General features: G+C 38.9%; 1 protein-coding gene across 1 annotated transcript in view; it reads left to right on the forward strand.

Moving 5' to 3' along the window:
- Positions 1-20,102, forward strand: part of LOC150091450 (exportin-4-like) — a 748,459-nt gene that overhangs the window by 580,395 nt on the left and 147,962 nt on the right. The window contains exon 18 of the mRNA XM_090383995.1: positions 5,948-6,014. Within this exon, the coding sequence (XP_090240121.1) occupies positions 5,948-6,014 (67 nt within the window). The remainder of the gene's footprint in view (positions 1-5,947; positions 6,015-20,102) is intronic.

A 20,102-nucleotide genomic window follows, 5' to 3' on the forward strand; every position in this document is an offset into this window, starting at 1 on the left:
AATGCAGTGTGCTATCATCGGCAAAACTATGGATAGGATTTCCAGTCAATGGAAGAAGGTCATTAATATACAAGAGGAAAAGAGTGGGGGAAAGGACTGAACCTTGGGGGACACCAGAATTAGTGCAGAAGTTAGAAGACAGAGAGCCATCTACCATCACCCTCAGTGATCGATCAGAGAGAAAACTGGATAACCAATTACTAAAAATAGTTGGTAAACCATAAGATGGAAGCTTGTTTAGAAGACCTTTATGCCAAACACAATCAAAAGCCTTTGAGATGTCAAGAGCAACTACTTGTGTTTCACCGAACCTTTCCACTGAATTAGTCCATAAATGGGTAACATAAGCAAGAATATCACCAGTGGATCGACGCTGACGGAATCCATACTGGCGATCGTTGATCAGACGGAAGGTTTCTAGGTAGTTTAAGAGTTGGCGGTTAATTGATTTCTCCATTACTTTAGAAAGAGTAGAAGTAATTGCAATGGGACAATAATTGGATGGGAGGGATTTGTCACCCTTTTTAGGAACTGGCTGGATATGAGCAAATTTCCAAGCAGAAGGAAAAACACGTTTGGGATAAGAAAGTGAAAAAAGGCGAAAAGTAAACTTACTCCTCTTCTTCAACTGAAGAAGAGGAGTAAGTTCAGGAGCACAGGTTTTGAGAACAAGTGGAGAAATACAATCAGGACCTGGAGCTTTCTTAGCATCAAGATTCATCAAAATCCTTCTGATATCCTCTTGACGGAAGACCACAGGAGACGTGTTGGAAATGGTGGGAGGTGTTTTACCAAGATCATTAATACATGAGCTGGTCGAAAAATGGGATGCTAGCAGGTCAGCTTTACCCTTGGCTGAAGTGACAACAGAACCATCTTGTTTCGACAGAGGTGGGAGCAGAGATGGACAAAGGTTGTGGCCAATAGCTTTGGCAAGAGACCAGAATGCTCGGCTACCATTACAGCAAGAAGCAATTTTTCTACTCTTCGCCTGTTGAAACTCTAGTTTGGACTGATTAATAACTGTTTTACAATTTTTGCGAGCTTTGGTGTAGGCAGAAAATGAAACTGAAGAATTAGAAACAAGCCAATTACGATATGCAACATTCTTCTCTTGAACAGCCTTAGCACATTTATTGAAAAACCAAGGTTTAGATAAAGGTTGAGATTATAAAGTGGAGTGTGGGATAAAGGATTCCATTCCTGCAAGAATAATTTCACTGACACGATCTGAGCAAACATTGACATCAGAAGTTTTGAAACAGTAATCTGACCAGGGAAAAGAAGAAAAGAAGTCTCGCAGGTCATCCCATTTTGCATTCTTGTAATGCCAAACAACACGAGGTTGGGAATAGCCATGGGATAAAGGTTTCATTGGAGAAGAGAAAATCACCAAGTTGTGATCTGAAGTGCCTAAAGGACCTCTCACTTCAACCGTGTACTTAGAAGGGTTGTTTGTGAGAAAAAGATCAAGCGTATTGGCTGTATGATTAGGATTGTCCGGTATTTTGTAGGTAATTCAACAATGTGTGCTAGGTCATTAGTAATTGCAAAAGCCTCAGAATCTTGACGTGTTGGGTCGTTGTGACCCAGCACGTCAAGATTCTGAAAACGGAACCCAGCTGGAGTTGTGAACATTAAAATCGTCAAGAAAAATTACCTCACTGTTAGGAAAGCTGGACTGGAGAAAGTCAAGTTGCAAAGAGCTCTAAGTGATTAGTGGAGTTGGTTGAATGGTAGAGACAACAGATGAATTTGACACAATGAGGTAGAGAGATTTTAAGAGATAGAAGATCAAAGAGAGGAGATTCCAAATTACCAAATCTCTGACAGGGAATATCGGAATAGACATTTGCACAAGTACCACCTTTCAGGCGAAAGGAATCATACTGCGAATAATTTGGGCATCTGAGATGAGCAGTAGTTGAATCAACCGATAACTGAGATTCTGTCAGAAAAAGTACATGGGGTTTGGCAGACTGCAAGTCGAAATGGACATCGTTGAGATTAGAATTGAGACCACGTATATTTGTGAAATGAATTAGGAAGTGCTTGGGAGGTTTAGATCTTTTCGCAGATAAGCTTGCTGTATTAATTTGACAATTCATGGTGTATTTAATAGTAAGAATGGGACATGCTGGATGAAGTAATGAAATTTTTAGATATGGCATACACGTGGTAAGAATATACCCAGATTGTTGACATAACGTGGCCTCGACGATGCTCCATGCATACACACTACTTGGACTCCCTCCAGTCACTATCTGGCGAGTAGAGGTAGCAAGATTATACACTAGCTGATCCGGAAGCCTCCTAGAGAGTTACAAATAGGTTCGGTCCAGTGTACTAACTAGCGGCCGGCCTGCGAACACTGTTTTAGAGATGTACTCTTGAAATGTAAGGAATATTGGATCTCGCCACGACGTTCCTCATAATCTCAAAAGTCATCAATCATACTGCATGATGGAAGAGATAGGGAAGGGTTGACCGGAACTTAACTCTAGAGACTAAACATGGGTTCCACCACTCAAGCCTCCAATAAGCAAAGTGGTGGTATTTCACCGGTTGATGAGAGTCATCTACCACCTAGTACTGCCTGGTAACATAGAGGGGCGGCGTTCCTTCATGTGGTGTGGGCACCACACCTCGACCCCTGCTTACGTTGGTTCACACCTGGGTGGTCACCCACCATGTACTTGTGCATGGAGGTTATACCCAGGATTACTAACAGTTCCACCATCGTGAAGGTGCAAGCAGAGGATTTGCCTGTCACCGACCGTCCGAACTTCGCCGAAATTGGGTCCACTTGACTTGAGTGTCACCTGAATATCAGTTCCATCAGCGTTTTAGACTCCCAATTAGCAAGTACAGCTTGTCTGGCATATCTGAGAGAATGTCTGTGACAACCTCAACAAACTCATGTAACCCCCAGAGTAATGTATCAACTCTGTGGCACTATACTGACAGTGGTAGAAAATGAAAAGGACCTGGGGGTAATTGTGCAGACAGATTTGAAGTTTTCTGAGCAGTGCAGATGGTCTGCAAGAGTAGCTCATGGTGTCTTGTCAGTGATATACAGGAATTTTTCTAGCAGGGATAAGGAGGTGATTATCCCTTTTTATAAGGCAATGGTCAGGCCAAGCCTTGAGTACTGTATACAGCTCTGGAGGCCTCATTTTAAGAAGGATGTAGAGCTGTTGGAACGAGAAGGGCAACAAGATTAGTGAAGAAAGGCTTAAGTTTTGCAAATTACAGTGTCTTTAGACTTAGGCACCTGCGAGGTGATCTGATTGAGGTGTATAAAGCCGTGAATGGTTTAAGCATGCTCAGTGCTGATGGGATTCTTCCTCTTGCTCAGAATAATCACCTGAGAGGGCATAAATTCAATTTGAGAAAAGACAGATGTAGGATAGATGTGCGGGAGCTTGCCTTTAACCAGCGGGTAGTTGGTTGGTGGAAGAGACTTCCATCCCTTGTTGTGGAAGTTGATAGCCTTAATAAATTTAAGGCTGAGCTGGACAGGTATAAGGCAATGGTCAGGCCACACCTTGAGTACTGTATACAGGTCTGGAGGCCTCATTTTAAGAAGGATGTAGAGCTGTTGGAATGAATACAGAGAAGGGCAACAAGATTAGTGACAGAACAAAGGGTTGCTCTTATGAAGAAAGGCTTAAGTTTTAAAAATTACAGTGTCTGGAGACTAGGCACCTGCGAGGTTATTTGATTAAAGTGTATAAAGCCTGGAATGGTTTGAGCATGCTCGATGCTGATGGGATTCTTCCTCTTGCTCAGAATAATCACCTGAGAGGGCATAAATTCAAATTGAGAAAAGACAGATGTAGGATAGATGTGCCGAAGTTTGCCTTTAGCCAGCGGGTAGTTGGTTGGTGGAACAGACTTCCATCCTTTGTTGTGGACATTGATAGCCTAGAGGTAAAATGGGAGCATTTTTTTTTTTTTTTTTTTTTTTCTGGTTGATGCTGCATAAGTTTGCTCTCTGGCATCATATGCCTCTGCTAATGCTAATAATAACTGAGAGCAAACTGGAGGATAAATCGTTCAAGTTAAACGTAAAAAAGGCACCTGGGACAGATGGAATCTATCCAGTTATAATGAAGGATGCAGTAAAGGAAGTAAGCAAACCCTTAGCCATAATTATGAGAGCATCCTTAGAGTCGGGAGAGGGGTTCCCATGGACTGGAGATGGGCAAATGTATCCCCAATTCACAAAGGGGGTTCAAAGGGTGACACAAATAATTATAGACCTGTTAGTTTAACTTCTGTTCAGGGGAAAATAATGATGCCACTGGTTAAGGAGGTAATACAGGATCACCTAGACAAGACAGCAGTAATAGTTTAGACATGGGTTTGTCAAGGGGAAGTCTTGTCTGACCAGTTTCATTGGATACTATGATGTGGCCACAAAGGAACTGGATGCAAAAAATAATTTTGATATCATATACTTGGATTTCAGGAAGCTTTTGATACTGTTGCACATGGGAGACTGCTGTACAAATTGGAGTGGTATGGCATTAAGGGCAAGTTACTGCAATGGATAAAGTGATGGTTGAGTGGGAGACAGCAGAGAGTGGTAATAAATGGAGACTTCTCTATGTGGACTAAAGTTATTAGCGGAGTGCCCTAGGGTTCTAAAACAACAATGGGTGTTGAACCCATTGTTGTTTTTTGTATTTATCAATGATATCGATGAAGGTATATTAGGCTTAATGTCGAAGTTTGCAGATGATACAAAGTTGGCTGGGATGACGATGACGACAGTATGCTACTGCAACAGGATCTAGAAAAGTTAGGCAGATGGGCTGAGAAGTGGAAACTGATGTTTAACATTGACATATGCAAAGTACTCCATATAGGTAGCAGTAACCCAAGAGAAATGTACCAGCTGTTAGGTACTGCACTCAGGGAGGTGGAGAATGAAAGACCTGCAGGTAATTGTACAGTCAGGTATGAAGTTCTCTGAGCAGCAGACGGGCTGCCAGAGCAGGTCATTGGAGTTTTATCAATTATATATAGGAATTTTGCTAGCAGAGACAATGAGGTAATTATCCCTTTGTATAAGGCAATGGTCAGGCCACACCTTAAGTACTGTATACAGGTCTGGAGGCCTCATTTTAGGAAGGCTGTAAAGTTGCTAGAATGAGTACAGAGAACGGCAACAAGATTGGTGAGAGGAACAAAGTTGGTGCACTTACGAAGAAAGACTTAATTTCTTCAAGTTTCAGCATCTGGAGACTAGACACCTGTGAGGTGATGTGATCTAGGTGTATAAGGCCTTGAATGGTTTGAGCAGGCTGAATGCTGATGGGATACTTCCTCTTGCTCAGATTAAGAACCTGAGGGGACATAAATTCAAATTGAGGAAACAGAATTGTAGGATAGATGTGTGAAAGTTTGCCTTTAGCCAGCGGGTAGTAGATTGCTGGAACAGACTTCCATCTGTTTTTATGGAAGTTGATAGCTGAAATAAATTTAAAGCTGAACTATACAAACATTTGCAGTGACTGGATGGGTGAAATGGAAAGTTTTTTTTTTTTTTCCTTTCTTTCTTTTGTCCGATGTTGTATAAGCTTGCTTTCTTGCATCATATGCTTCAACTAATGCTAATGCATTGCTGTATGTTGAGCTGTTTGAGAAAAGATGCCATTGGTGGAAATATGGAAAATCTGACCTAACCTTTGCTGTATATCACATTTCCTCAAATCCACAAACTGCATAGAAAATATATAGAAATACAATTTGTGGATATAGGGTTTGGAATTATGTTTGTTCAATAAACCTTTGAAAATATAACTTCTAGAATTGTTTAAGAATCATAACTACAAAACTTGAAATATTTTTATTAATGACTAAACCTTAAAACTGTATTATTTTTATTAATTCCTTATCAGATTCACCACAATAATTATTATCTGTTCTTATATTTCAGTCTGATGCAAAAAAGGTTTATGAAAGCTGCCTTAGTGTGATTCAGACTTATGCGAAACATAACTTGGGTAAGAATTTTAATTATGCACATTTTATGCTGATATTTAGGTATGATTTATTTTAGTTGGGTAGCTTTATGGAACATTCATTAAGTATCATTTTAAACTGCCTTTCTTATCAAACTGTGAGCTTAGTTTGTAAATTTGCTTTCTTGTGTGATTTTCATTATGAGGCTCTCTCTCTCTCTCTCTCTCTCTCTCTCTCTCTCTCTCTCTCTCTCTCTGTCTCTCTCTCTCTCTCTCTCTCTCTCTCTCTCTCTCTCTCTGTGTGTGTGTTGCTAATCATACACAACACAAGTGCTTAAACAAAGGCATTGAAATAGTTTGAAAATTATATGCAGTTGTACATTCAATATCCAATCTGGAGATACTTTTGCCTCTCCAGTGATGATGATGACACCCAAAAATTAGAACTTAGGCTAGTACTTACATTAAAGATGACACCATTATCCACATTTACCAGTTTCTAGTATCATTTAAGCAAATGGCTTTATCAAAAGGCCATGTTAAAAAAAAAAACAAAAAAAAAAAACGGCTGTTTGAAAACTTCTGTTTCATCAGGCAAACAAAGGCTTTGTACTGCTTTGATTAAAAAATGTATGCTAACCTGAAAATAATGTGTTTTGTACATTTGCAGATTAAATTTCTCTCTTGGAGCATTTCAATCCTTTCAGCGACAATTTTGGTTTTGTAAATGCATCATTATATATTTTAATTATAAATTAAAAATAATAATAATAATACCAATAATAAAATAAAAGAGGTTTAGTTATATATTGGTGCTTTTCTTAAAGGGAAACAAATAATACTGAAAACCAGCATACATAACATTTTGTTCCATTGAAATTTAGTTTTGCTAAGATTACCAGTGTGGTTAGAAAATTATTGTTACTGTCTGCTGTTTTTTTATCAATGGTGACGTCAGCCATTGATACAAAGACAGCAGAGAGTAGTGAAAAACTTTCTAAACAGGATTGCTATTGGGTAAAATAAAAGTAACTTTTTCTGGGAGTTAAGGGTCAGTAATAAAAAAACACCAAATGTTTTGTTTGCTAGTTGTTATAGAAGGAAACCATATGAAGGGAACGAGAGTAGCCTTGCGCAAGCAAAGTTTTTACGGCTCCAGCTAATAGAGACGTTTTCTTAAATTTTTGCTGTTTTATTGACTTAAATTGGCATATTAATTTATTTTCTAGAAGTAGCTTTATATTCCTAGTTACAATACTTAGTTTAATTTGAACTTCGATAGAGATTTTGTAGGTTATTACTTAGTATCGGTAAGGGTATCCAATCCAAGTGTTTTACAAGTTTTCGCAACTTAGGCGAATGCTAAGTTTTTATCTATATTTAGCCATTTTATTGACTTAATTGTTATATTAAATTATTTTCTGTTGTTGTTTGGTTTTAAGGAGCATTAGCAACTAAGGCCATATTGCTCCGGGGATATGGCTTGGTCATTCCCTGACCTTTCCGCATCCTCCGTATTTGGTGTTCACGGGCTCGAACCCCGGTCTAAATCAAGAAGCGTGTGCTAAGCACTGCTGCTCCTGCCCTCGAGGCGCCACTATTATTATTATTTTCTGTAAGCAGCTTACAGACCTAGTTAAGCTCCTTAGTTTATTTTGAATTTAGGTAGCAAGATTTTGAAAGTTAATTAATACTTAGTGTCCATAGATTTTCCGTTCGTAACCTGCTGCCATTGTTTTACGATACAATGTATATCCCAAACTATATAGCATAAGGTTTAAGGTAAAACTAGATAGAGAAACATGTAGCACGGTATTAGAAATCTGTCAGCTTAGTATAGTATAGTATAGTATAGTATTATCAATTAATCAGTAAAATTATTAATCTTGTTAAACTTCATTGTCAATTAAATTGTACTTTTTTAACTAAATACATATAACGACTTAAATTTTACAAACATAACATTATTAATTAATACTTATAACTTGATAGGAGATACAGAAGTTATATAATGAAACTCGGAGATAATACTTGATACTGGAAAAAAAAAAAAAAATATATATATATATATATATACACACACACAGGGTGTCTCAAAAATATCGGTACAAACGTTTAGGGCAGGTAGATAACATCTAAAGAAATGTGAATCGCATAGGATCCCATAACCGGAAATGTCACGGGAAAGTAGTAGCAAAGGCGCAAGAAGCAGAAATCACACAAGACAGTAATTAGTGGCAAACATTTATTTGAAATAATGTTAACAATGGAGTACGAGATGGATGCATTTCATGATGTTACAACAGATGCTCGAAGGTTCCACCATGAGACGCGATGCATGCGTGACACCGACGCAGCATGGATTGGCGGACATGGTCGAACACACCTGGAGTTTCTTTGACAGTAGCAGCAGCGCAGACTAGTCTCGCCACAAGATCCATTTCTGTCTCCACAAGCGATTCATACACCACAGATTTGAGGGCCTCCCATAGGAAGAAATGAAGGCTCGATAAATCAGGTGAGCGTGGGAGCCAGGCAACAGGTCCACCATGGCCAGTCCATCGACGCCCAAGACGCCTGTTCAAATGGTCACGAACACACCTTCCATAATGGGCAGATGTCCCATCATGTTGAAACCAAATGTTGCATCTCACATTTTCTGGAACATTGTCAAGTAACCCTTGTAGAACTTGTTCAAGAAAGATCCGATATTTAGTGGAGTTCATGCGGGATGGTAACAGGTATGAACCGACTAAGCAGTCACCGACCATACCTGCCCACACACTTATTGCGAAGTGATGTTGTGCCGCATGGGGGTGCACAACGTGTGGGTTGTCGTGAGCCCACACATGAGCATTGTGCTGATTGAATAAGCCTTCCAGAGTGAAATAAGCCTCATCCGTGAACAAAACATAGGCTGGAAAATTCAAGTCTCGAACACTTTCTTGAAGAAACCACTGTGCAAAAGCTACACATGCAGGATGATCTTGGGGGAGCAGTAACTGAACCCTTTGGAGATTAAAGGGGTGTAAGGAATCGTCATGCCAGACATGCTGTACACTGCAATGAGACACTCCTAAGGCAGACGCAATGGCACGTGTGCTGGTAGTAGGATTATTCTGGACAGCATTCAACACACTTCCTTCCATGGCAGGAGTTTGCTTCGAATGTGGTTTTCCAGCACTACTCCTGTTACCTCTAAATGACCCATAATCGCACAAATTTTGATACACACGTGCAAACAAATGGTGGTCCAGTACATGTCTGTCTGGGAAGCATTCTCCATAAATTCGTTGGGCAGCTCATCCATTGCCCGTTGCTAATCCATACACTAGGTCCATGTCTGGCAGCTCAAAGTTCATATATCAATGCATGCTCTTCGTGCGGAGACTACTGCTTGAATGAGTAAACCAGAAATTTTCCCTCTCGCGAACTGATGAACAGCGCCGTCTACTGACTTACGGTGATGTTTCCTATGCGATTCACATTCCTTTAGATGTTACCTACCTCCCATGTTTGTACCAATATTATTGAGACACTCTGTGTGTATATATATATATATATATATATATATACATAGTGTTATAACTGCATTGGGATATAAGTTTAGAGTTATAATTTTGTATTGAAATTTTATTTGAAATTGAATGTTGTTGTTTGTTTTTATTTGGTTTTCAAGGTTTAGGTCTAAATGGATATCAGATGAACTAATGAGACATGTGGCAGAGAAGAAAAATGCATGGGATACATATAAATTAATGGATGACACAGGAGCCTATGATATATATAAGCTGGTCTGTAACCAAGTCACAAAGGAGGTTAGGCAGGCAAAGGCAGATTACGAGAAATCTTTGGCAAAGGATGCAAAGAAAAACAGCAAAGAATTCTTTACTTATGTAAACTCTAGAAGGAAGGGGATGAATCAGATTGGTCCACTGGTTGCCGATGGTTTAACTGTTGATGATACTTCTCAGATAGCTAACACACTAAATGAATATTTTGCATCTACATTCACAAAATGAGGAGTTATTTAGAGAGGAGAATGCCAGAAGTGAATTAAACTCTGGAAGTGAGCTAGATGATTTTGTAATAACTGATAGCAAAGTGGAGGAGAAATTGTTGAAGATAAACATAAGAAAGGCACCTGGGGTGGATGGGATCTATCCAGTTATATTAAAGGAGGCAGCAAAAGAAGTAAGCAAACCCTTAGCCGTAATTATGAGATCTTCCTTGGACTCAGGGGAGGTACCTGAGGACTGGAGATGTGCAAATGTGACCCCCGTTCACAAAGGAGGATCAAAGGGCGTCACAAGTAGTAGTAGTAGCAGTGGCATTTGATGCAAGAAAGCAAGTGTTATGAGCTTATGCAGCATCAGCCAAAAAAAAAAAAAAATCACACCATTCCCTCCAAATGCCTGTCCAGTTCCTCCTTAAATTTATTCAACCTATCAACTTCCACAACGACAGATGGAAGTTTGTCGTTGTGGAAATTGATAGGTTGAAGAAATTTAAGGTTGATAGGTTGAAGTCATTACAGACCTGTTAGTTTAACTTAGGTTGTGGAGAAATTAATGGAGGCACTGGTTAAAGAATCACTGCAGGATCATCTAGACAAGACTTCAGTTATAACTCGAACACAGCATGGTTTTGTTAAAGGGAAGTCTTCTCTGACCAATCTGATTGGATATTATGATGTTTGGATCTTAGAAAGGCTTTTGATACTGTTGCACATGGAAGATTGCTGTACAAATTGGAGCAGTGTCGCATTGAAGGCAAATTGCTGCTATGGATAAAGGGATTGTTGAGTGCGAGAAGACAGAGAATTAATGGACACTGTTCTTTGTGGACTAATATTATTAGTGGAGTCCCTCAGGGTTCAGTGTTGGGTACATTTTATTAATGTTGTATTCTGTATTTATGAATGATATTGATGATGGTATATCAGTCTTAATGTCCATTTGCAGATGATACGAAGGTTGGCAGGGTTTAATGATACTAGGATGCCGAAGTACTAATAAATCCAATTTTAGTCCGGTGCACATTTGAGAAAAAATCCACAATAATCCCTCCGGAAATATTAGCGAGTGAACTGTATTATACAATTCAAACACTGCTGTATAGCTTGTCCTTGAATGCAAATGACTAGAGTTACTTTCCTTTTAGTGACCACATGTTTTCGCCTTGTACAGATGTTTTATTGTGGTTACTTCCTTCCAGGAAAATCATTAGTAGTAGTAGTGCCTTAGTGTACCTAAAGTAATTCATTATGTTTGGGAAAACAGTTTTTGCTCCTAATTGAAGTAGCACTTTTGAATTTTACTAACGTGGATTATCTGAACACACTGAAAATTAGAAGGACAGTAAAAGAGTTGATAATTGGTGTCATTGGTGGGCAGCATTCCAATGAACAAATTTTCTGTTTATGCTCCATTATGACCACATGGTTTGAAGAGATCCCAAGATAGAGAGAGTGTCAAAAGTAGAAGGGAATCACCAAGAAAGAGAAGAATGATGATATCCAGCCCAGGACCCTGGGTGTGCCAAGCCCATACTCACAAGATGTGAGCCCTTTGGGTTAATTACACTGAGTTGGTCCTGCTATAAAAATTGCTTTTATTTTCTCTGCATTCTTTCTAATTGTTCTCAATGGTAGGTTATGTTATTTCCTAACCTAACCTTAAAGGTTAAGTTAGGAAATAAGGTTTCCTTACTTCGGCTGTCATGCAATATGCCAATTGGTATATTGTTCTCAACTTCTATTGCCACTAGTGATAACTCGCACCGTCTGTTTACCGAGAATGCAGGGAGAAACTGCAGTGACAGCAAACCAGTTTGTCTGGCAAGTTCCTGTAGTTTGCCGTGGTTCTCATGTTGGCTTTCTTTACCTTAGCTGCTTTTCTTTTTCTCTCTGAACCTGCAGTATCTTCACCAGCAAACTTCCTTTTCACACCGTTTTCAAGTATTTTACTCATTTTTAGGGAATAAGGCACAGTTAGAGTATAAACAGAACAAAAATGAGGAGGTATGTTTGATACACACGAACAAAGCAACGCATGTATAGCAACTGAATAAACAACACAGGAAGTGTTGGTTTCGGCTGTTGTGATTCTACCACATTCAACTGCGATTTCTTGTAAACACAAAGCCAAATCGTGCATAATAGAATTCAGTTCGTGTTATATGTGACATCATTCCCCTATTTATAAATTGTGTATGATCGAATTCGTGTAGTGTAAACTCGTGTTATACGAGGACTGACTGTACTTAGAATCCTTTATTATCTGTAACTCTTTCTTCATAGGTTAATTCTAGTTTAACATTAGATTATGAGTTTGCTTCCACTCTTTTTCTGTTTATTTAGATTTTCTACCTCTGCATAATTGTTGAAATAATTAATCGCAAACTCTTCTGACCTGAGTCTGTCATTAATTAAGTCATGCCGGCATGTGAATAGAACTTTTAATTTTACATATTTTTAAACAATAACAGGAGATAAAATTAACTTACTGTTAGCAATCTGATATTAGCTTTTTCTTTTCTGCTAAAAGTGTTTTAATGTGTAATGGTTTTAATTTACTTTATATATAAAATGACACATTTACATTTAGTCAAATTTTAAAACAAATAGATACATACAGAGCAGAAAACTAGTCTGATGCTGGCTACATGAAGTTATTTGTATGTATTAGTATTTATTTTATAAATTCAAATAAATATAATTTCAATCATTTTGGGCTATATGGGAAGTATACTTTCAATTATCCACTAACTTCTAAGAAAAAATAATAATGATAATAAAATAATGTTGTCCAAACAAATAAGAAGAAAAAATGAAATAGCATTATTGAAGGAAAAGGGAAGACCCCTGCATAGATAATGAAATGTGTGGTTGATCAAGGCATAACAATAATGGGTATCAGTGTGTAATAATTTAAAGTATAGAAATGCAGCATTTTAATTTTCTTATGACAATATAATATAACAACCCAAGCTCCAAACAATTCCAAGATCTGGTAGGGATCAGATCCCAAGGTCACCAAATTTGGGAGGTTTAACTGTGCATGTCTATTGATATCTACTTTTTTATATAAAATGAATGATCAAATTGTCCAATATGAAATGCAGAATCAGTGTTATTTTCATAATTTTCATAAATCAGTGTATCATTCTTAGCTTTCAGCTAAGAATTGTAACTAGCCAAATGTCACATTTCTAGCATATTATGCTCATAAAAGTGAATAACATAAAAATAAACTGTAATATTTGTAAACAATATTATTAACACTAAACGAATCCATTCATCATATTCAAAATCTTTCTGTAACTTTCCCAAGTGCAAATAGGGATCAATATCAGAATGAATACCAATTTCTGTTAGCTATATTACAGTTTTTGCATATGATATTGACAAAACATTAATGATATAAAATATATATTTAGGAGACTTAAGCAGTTAAATCAAATCTGTAGTTTAATTTAATAATGCCTGCTAATTGTAATATGGAAAGTGACCCAAGAGGTATATATCATATCATAAAATCATAATAAAAGCACTTGGTGATCACTGAATTATGATCACCCCATCCATAATGGACTATGCTGCAAAGCTCACAATATAAACATCCAAATGGCTTCATATGATAGACCAGTGATAATTTGCATCTAGTTGTGCAAGTCAAAGTGATAAGTAGCAGTTATGGGATATAGTAAAGATATCACAGTTTCAAAAGGGCATGATTGTGGAAGCTCATGCATTGGGTACTTCCATATCGGAAACAGCATGTCTTGTTGGTTTCTCACGATCCACTGTGGTTACGTTGTACAGTGTTAAGCAGGTAAAACCACCTCTGGCGACAGAACTGTAAAGAATTATTCAAGGTAGATGGTTTGTCGTGAGCAAAGGGTGTACACGCTGTATGGGCTCAATAGCAGGTTGCTGTGAGACAGCTCATATTGCAATACAGGATGGGGAATTCAAGAACAATGACAACGTGCAGCACACTCAGACATATGGGGATTCAACGGCAGATGACCCAAGAGACACCCTTTCCTCACCTCTTATCAGTGTCGATGGCTAATGTTGTGGTAACAATAACACGTTGGTTGGACACTGGAGGACTGGAAACAAGCGTGCAGGTGGGATTATTCTAAATACCTGGTGCAACATGCTGACAGATGCCTTTGTGGGGTGCAAGCAACGCGAGTCACTGGACCCGTATAGGCATAGTGCTTATTATCCAGGCAGGTGGTGGTAATTGCTTAATATGGGGCATGTTTTGCTGGCAAGAACTAGGACCCCTGGTTTGCATTGACCAATGTTTCACTGATGAGTTCTGCCAGCAGCTCTCAGGAGACCATATGCACCCTGCCATGTTGCATTTTTTTCCCTACACAGAAATGGGGTCTTCTGTGATGATAATGCACTGTCATTGGGCCTTCACTGTGCAGGAGTGCTTCGAGGAACACCATGAAGATATCACCTGTCTTGATTGGCTTCCAAATTTGCCTGATCTCAATCTAATTGAGCACCTGTGAAGACGTTTTGGACACACAGCCGTCATCTCTTCCAACCCTGTGGAAAGCTTTGTGGCAGCATGGCTGCAAATCCATACAGACATCTTCAGAAAGCATGAAGTGGAGTCAATACTAAAGCAAATATTGGCTTTTATCTGTGCAAATGATGGCCCAACAATATTAGGTAGTTGGCCATAATTCAGTGATCACTGAGTGAACTACATTTTATTATAATACATTATCATAATAACACTACCCGACAAAATTTTTTTTTTCATCAAACCTCTGGAATGAAAGTTGGTTATTCTGAATAAAATTATTGTCCTGATTATGAAAATATCAATCTTTTCTTCTGTCACATCTACATCAAAGATATATGCATTTTTTAAATTCCTTGTTTTTATATAATATCAGCATACATGATTAGCATTAGTAGGGGCATGTGATGCAAGAAGGCAAGCTTATGCAGCATCAGCCAAAAAAAAAATAAAATAAAATAAAAACTAAAAAGCTCCCATTTCATCCCTCCATTCGTTCCAAATGCCTGTCCAGCTCAGCCTTAAATTTATTTAGGCTATTAGCTTCCACAACAAAAGATGGAAGCCTGTTCCACCAATCAACTACTCCCTGGCTAAAGGCAAATTTCTGCACATCTATTCTACCTTCTATCTTTTCTCAATTTGAAACTGTGCCTCTTAAGGTTCTTAGTCTGAGCAAGACGAAGAATCCCATCAGCATTCAGCTTGTTCAACCCATTCAAGGCCTTATACACCTCAATCAGATCACCTAGCAGGTACCTACTCTCCAGGTGCTGCAATTTGCAGAACTTAAGCCTTTCTTGGTAAGAGCACCCCTTTGTTCCCCCTCACCCATCTTGTTACCCTTCTTTGTACTCTTTCCAGCAACTCTACATCCTTCGTAAAATGAGGCCTCTAGACCTGTACACAATACTCTAGGTGTGGCTTGACCATTGCCTTGTATAACGGGATAATCGCTACCTTGTCCCTGCTAGCAAAATTCTTATATATCATTGACAAGACTCCATGACCTGCCCTGGCAGCCCATCGGCACTGCTCAGCAAACTTCATATTTGACTGCACCATTACCCCCAGGTCTTTTTCACTTTCCACTTCCCTGAGTGTAGTACAACACAGTTGGTACGTTTCTCTTCGGTTATAACTACCCATATGCAGTACTTTGCATTTGTCAATGTTAAACTTCAGTTGCCACTTCTCAGTCCATTTTCACAACTTATCTAGATCCAGTTGGAGTAGTATACTGTCTTTACTGTTGTTGACAACCCTGCCAATGTTTGTATCACTGCAAACTTGGACATTAAACCTGATATACCTTCATCAATTTCATTGATAAATATACAAAACAACAATGGGTCCAACACCGAATCCTGGGGAACTCCACTAACAGCATTTGTCCACGAAGAGCAGTGTCCATTGATTACCATTCTCTGTCTTTTCCCACTCTACCATCCCTTAGGGGAGTACAACGTCTACAGAAAGGATAGACTGGATAGGAAGGGAGGAGGGGTTATGCTATTAGTTAAGAAATACATAAAATCCAAGGAAGTGAAGCCAGTGGACATCGCTGGACAGTGCAGTGTCGAGTCAGTTTGGTGTGACATAAGCATTGGGAGATCAAAATTGAGAGTAGGAGTGTGCTATAGGCCTAATGACTGATGAGTATAATAAGAAACTGTACAGGGAAATAGAGTGGGCCAGTAAATCAGAGAGTCTTGTAATGGAAGATTTTAATTTCCCAGATATTGACTGGAGTTTGGGGGCTGGTCACTCACACACTAGCAAGGCTTTTGTGGATTTATTGGATGATTGTTTTCTACATCAGCATGTTCGGGAGGCAACTAGAGGGAGGAATACTCTTGATTTGATTATCAGCAGTGATTCTTCATGCATTAAGAATCTGCAGATAAATGAACCACTAGGTGGCAGTGATCACAGTGTGCTGAAGTGGGATTTACTTAAAGAGGTAATTACCATTAGGGGTAAAGGGAAGGGTTATAGCTTCCGTCAAGGCGACTACGATGGACTGAGACAGTATTTAAATTCTATACAGTGGGACCAACTGATGATGTTACCAACAGCAAATGCAAAATGGGAAGCATTCAAAGAACTTATCTTGGAAGCTACTAGGCTTTACATACCAACTAAGAAATATTGTTCAAGGTTTAGGCCTAAATGGATGTCAGATGAGGCATATGGCAGAGACGAAACATGCATGGGAGACATACAAATTAACACATGACACAGAAGCCTATGATTGATACAAGTTGATCTGTAACCAAGTTAAAAAGAAGGTTAGGCAGGCGAAGGCTGAATACGAGAAATCTTTGGCAAGGGATGCAAAGAAAAACAGCAAAGAGTTCTTTACTTATGTAAACTCTAGAAGGAAGGGGATGAATCAGATTGGTCCACTTGATATCGATGGGTCAACTGTTGATGATCCTGCTCAGGTAGCTAACAAACTAAATGAATATTTTGCATCGACATTCACACATGAGGAATTATTTAGCGAGGGGAAAGCCAGATGTGTATTCAACTCTAGCAGTAAGCTAGAGAATCTTGTAATAACTGAGAGTAAAGTGGAGGAGAAACTGTTGAAGATAAACACAAGAAAGGCACCCGGGGTGGATGGGATCTATCCAGTTATATTAAAAGAGGCAGCAGAGGAAGTTAGCAAACCCTTAGCCATAATGATGAGAGCTTCCTTGGACTCAGGGGAGGTACCCGCAGACTGGAGATGTGCAAATGTGACCCCAATTCATAAAGGAGGATCAAAGGCTGACACAAGCAATTATAGACCTGTGAGTTTAACTTCTGTTCCAGGAAAATTAATGGAGGCACTAGTTAAAGAAGCACTGCAGGATCATTTAGACAAGACTTCAGTTATAGCTCGGACACAGCATGGTTTTGTTAAGGGGACGTCTTGCCTGACCAATTTGATTGGATACTATGATGCAGTCACAAAGGAACTGGATGCCTGGAATAACTTTGATATTATATACTTGGATCTTAGAAAGGCTTTTGATACTGTTGCACATGGAAGACTGCTGCACAAATTGGAGCAGTGTGACATTGGAGGCAAATTGCTGCTGTGGATAAAGGGGTGGCTGAGGGGGGAGAAGACAAAGAGTGGTAATCAATGGACACTGCTCATCGTGGACTAATGTTATTAGTGGAGTCCTTCAGGGCTCAGTGTTGGGTCCATTATTGTTTTCTGTATTCATAAATGATATTGATGATGGTATATCAAGCTTAATGTCGAAGTTTGTAGATGATACAAAGGTAGGCAGGGTTGTCAAGGACACTACTGACACTATGCTGCTGCAACAGGATCTGGAAAGGTTGAGCAGATGGGCTGAGAGGTGGCAAATGAAGTTTAACACTGACAAATGTAAAGTACTACACATGGGAAGCAGCAACCCCAGAGCAACGTATCAACTCTGTGGTACTACACTGACAGTGATAGAGAATGAAAGGGACCTGGGGGTGGTTGTGCAGGCAGATATGAAGTTCTCTGAGCAGTGCAGACGGGCTGCAAGAGTAGCTCATGGTGTATTGTCAATGATATATAGGAATTTTTCTAGCAGGGATAAGGAGGTGATTATTCCCTTGTATAAGGCAATGGTCAGGCCACACTTAGAGTACTGTATACAGGTCTGGAGGCCTCATTTCAAGAAGGATGTAGAGCTGCTGGAACGAGTACAGAGAAGGGCAACAAGATTAGTGAATGGAACAAAGGGGTGCTCTTACGAAGAAAGGCTTAAGGTTTGCAAATTACAGTGTCTGGAGACTAGGCACCAGCGAGGTGATCTGATAGAGGTGTATAAAGCATTGAATGGTTTGAGCATGCTGAATGCTGATGGAATTCTTCCTCTCGCTCAGAATAATCACCTGAGAGGGCATAAATTCAAATTGAGGAAAGACAGATGTAGGATAGACGTGCGGAAATTTGCCTTTAGCCAGCGAGTGGTTGGTTGGTGGAACAGACTTCCATCCCTTGCCGTGGAAGTTGATAGCCTAAATAAGTTTAAGGCTCAGCTGGACAGGTATTTTGAACAAACAGAGGGGTGAAGTGGAAGTGGGGTTTTTTTTTTTTTTTTTGGCTGATGCTGCATAAGCTTGCTTTCTTGCATCAGATGTCTCTACTAATGCTAATGCTACCCTTAATGCCATACCTCTCCAATATGTACAGCAGTCTTCCATGTGCAACAGTGTTAAAAGCTTTCCTGAAATCCAAGTAAATGATATCAAAATTATTTTTTGTATCCAGTTCCTTTGTATCCACATCATAATATCCGATCAAATTTGTCAGACAAGACTTTCCCTTAACAAACCCATGCTGTGTCTGAATTATTGCTGTAGTCTTGTCTAGATGATCCTGCAATGCATCTTTAACCAGTGACTCCATTATTTTACCCGGAACAGAAGTTAAACTAACTGGTCTGTAATTACTCGTGTCACCCTTCGATCTGCCTTTGTGAATTGGGGATACATTTTCACATCTTCAGTCCGTGGGAACTTCCCCTGAGTCCAAGGATGCTCTCATAATTATGGCTAAGGGTTTGCTTATTTGCTTTGCTGCCTCCTTTAATATAACTGGATAGATCCCATCCACCCCAGGTGCCTTTCTTATGTTTAACTTCAACTCCTCCACTTTGCTCTCTGTTATTACAAAATCATTAAGCACCCTGCTACATTTGATAACCTTCTGCCATTTTCAAACCTTAATAACTTTTCATGTGTGAATGTAGATGCAAAATACTCATTCAGTTTGTTTGCTATCTGAGCAGGATCATCAACAGTCACACCATTGATATCAAGTGGACCAATCAGATTCTTCCCCTTCCTTTTAGAGTTTATATAAGTAAAGAAATCCTTGCTGTTTTTCTTAGCATCCTTTGCCAAAGATATCTCCGTAATCTGCCTTCGCCTCCTAACCTCCTTTGTGTCCTGATTACAGATTAGCTTATATCTGCCATAGGCTTTTCAGTCGCTTGATAATTTGTATGCATCTCATGCATTTTTCTTTTCTGTCACGAGTCTCATTAGTTCATTTGATAACCATTTAGGCCTAAACCATGAAAAATATTTCTTAATAGGTATGAAACTTTTAGTAGCTTCCACGATTAATTCCTTCAATGCTTCCCACTTAGAATTTACTGTTGGTAACATCGTTTGACAGCCCTTTTCGACGTAATGCTGCATTACGTCGAAAAGGGCTGTCAATCCACTCAAAGCCCCCGATGAAGTAGGGGATTGACAGCCACGTGGTATAATGCAATACGTTATATTATTATATAAATTTGTACAGCCTTTAAGATTTAGTATTATTATATAAATTTATACAGAAATTAAGATTTAATAATTATCTTGCTACAGGTAAAATGTTTTCATTAGTAAAATGTTATGAAAAATCATTATCATTTAGCATTATACTTTTTATCTTAACTCAAAATGTATAGGCCATATGGAATGAAGATAACCAAACTAGGATAACTTGATTACAAATTTGTATGAACACTAATACTTATATGAAAAACACCAATAATTGGTAACAATCTACAATTAAACATATATATAT

The sequence above is a fragment of the Mastigoproctus giganteus genome, chromosome 1, assembly GCF_048544385.1.
Source record: "Mastigoproctus giganteus isolate SK-2022 chromosome 1, ASM4854438v1, whole genome shotgun sequence".
Lineage (NCBI taxonomy): Eukaryota > Metazoa > Arthropoda > Arachnida > Uropygi > Thelyphonidae > Mastigoproctus > Mastigoproctus giganteus.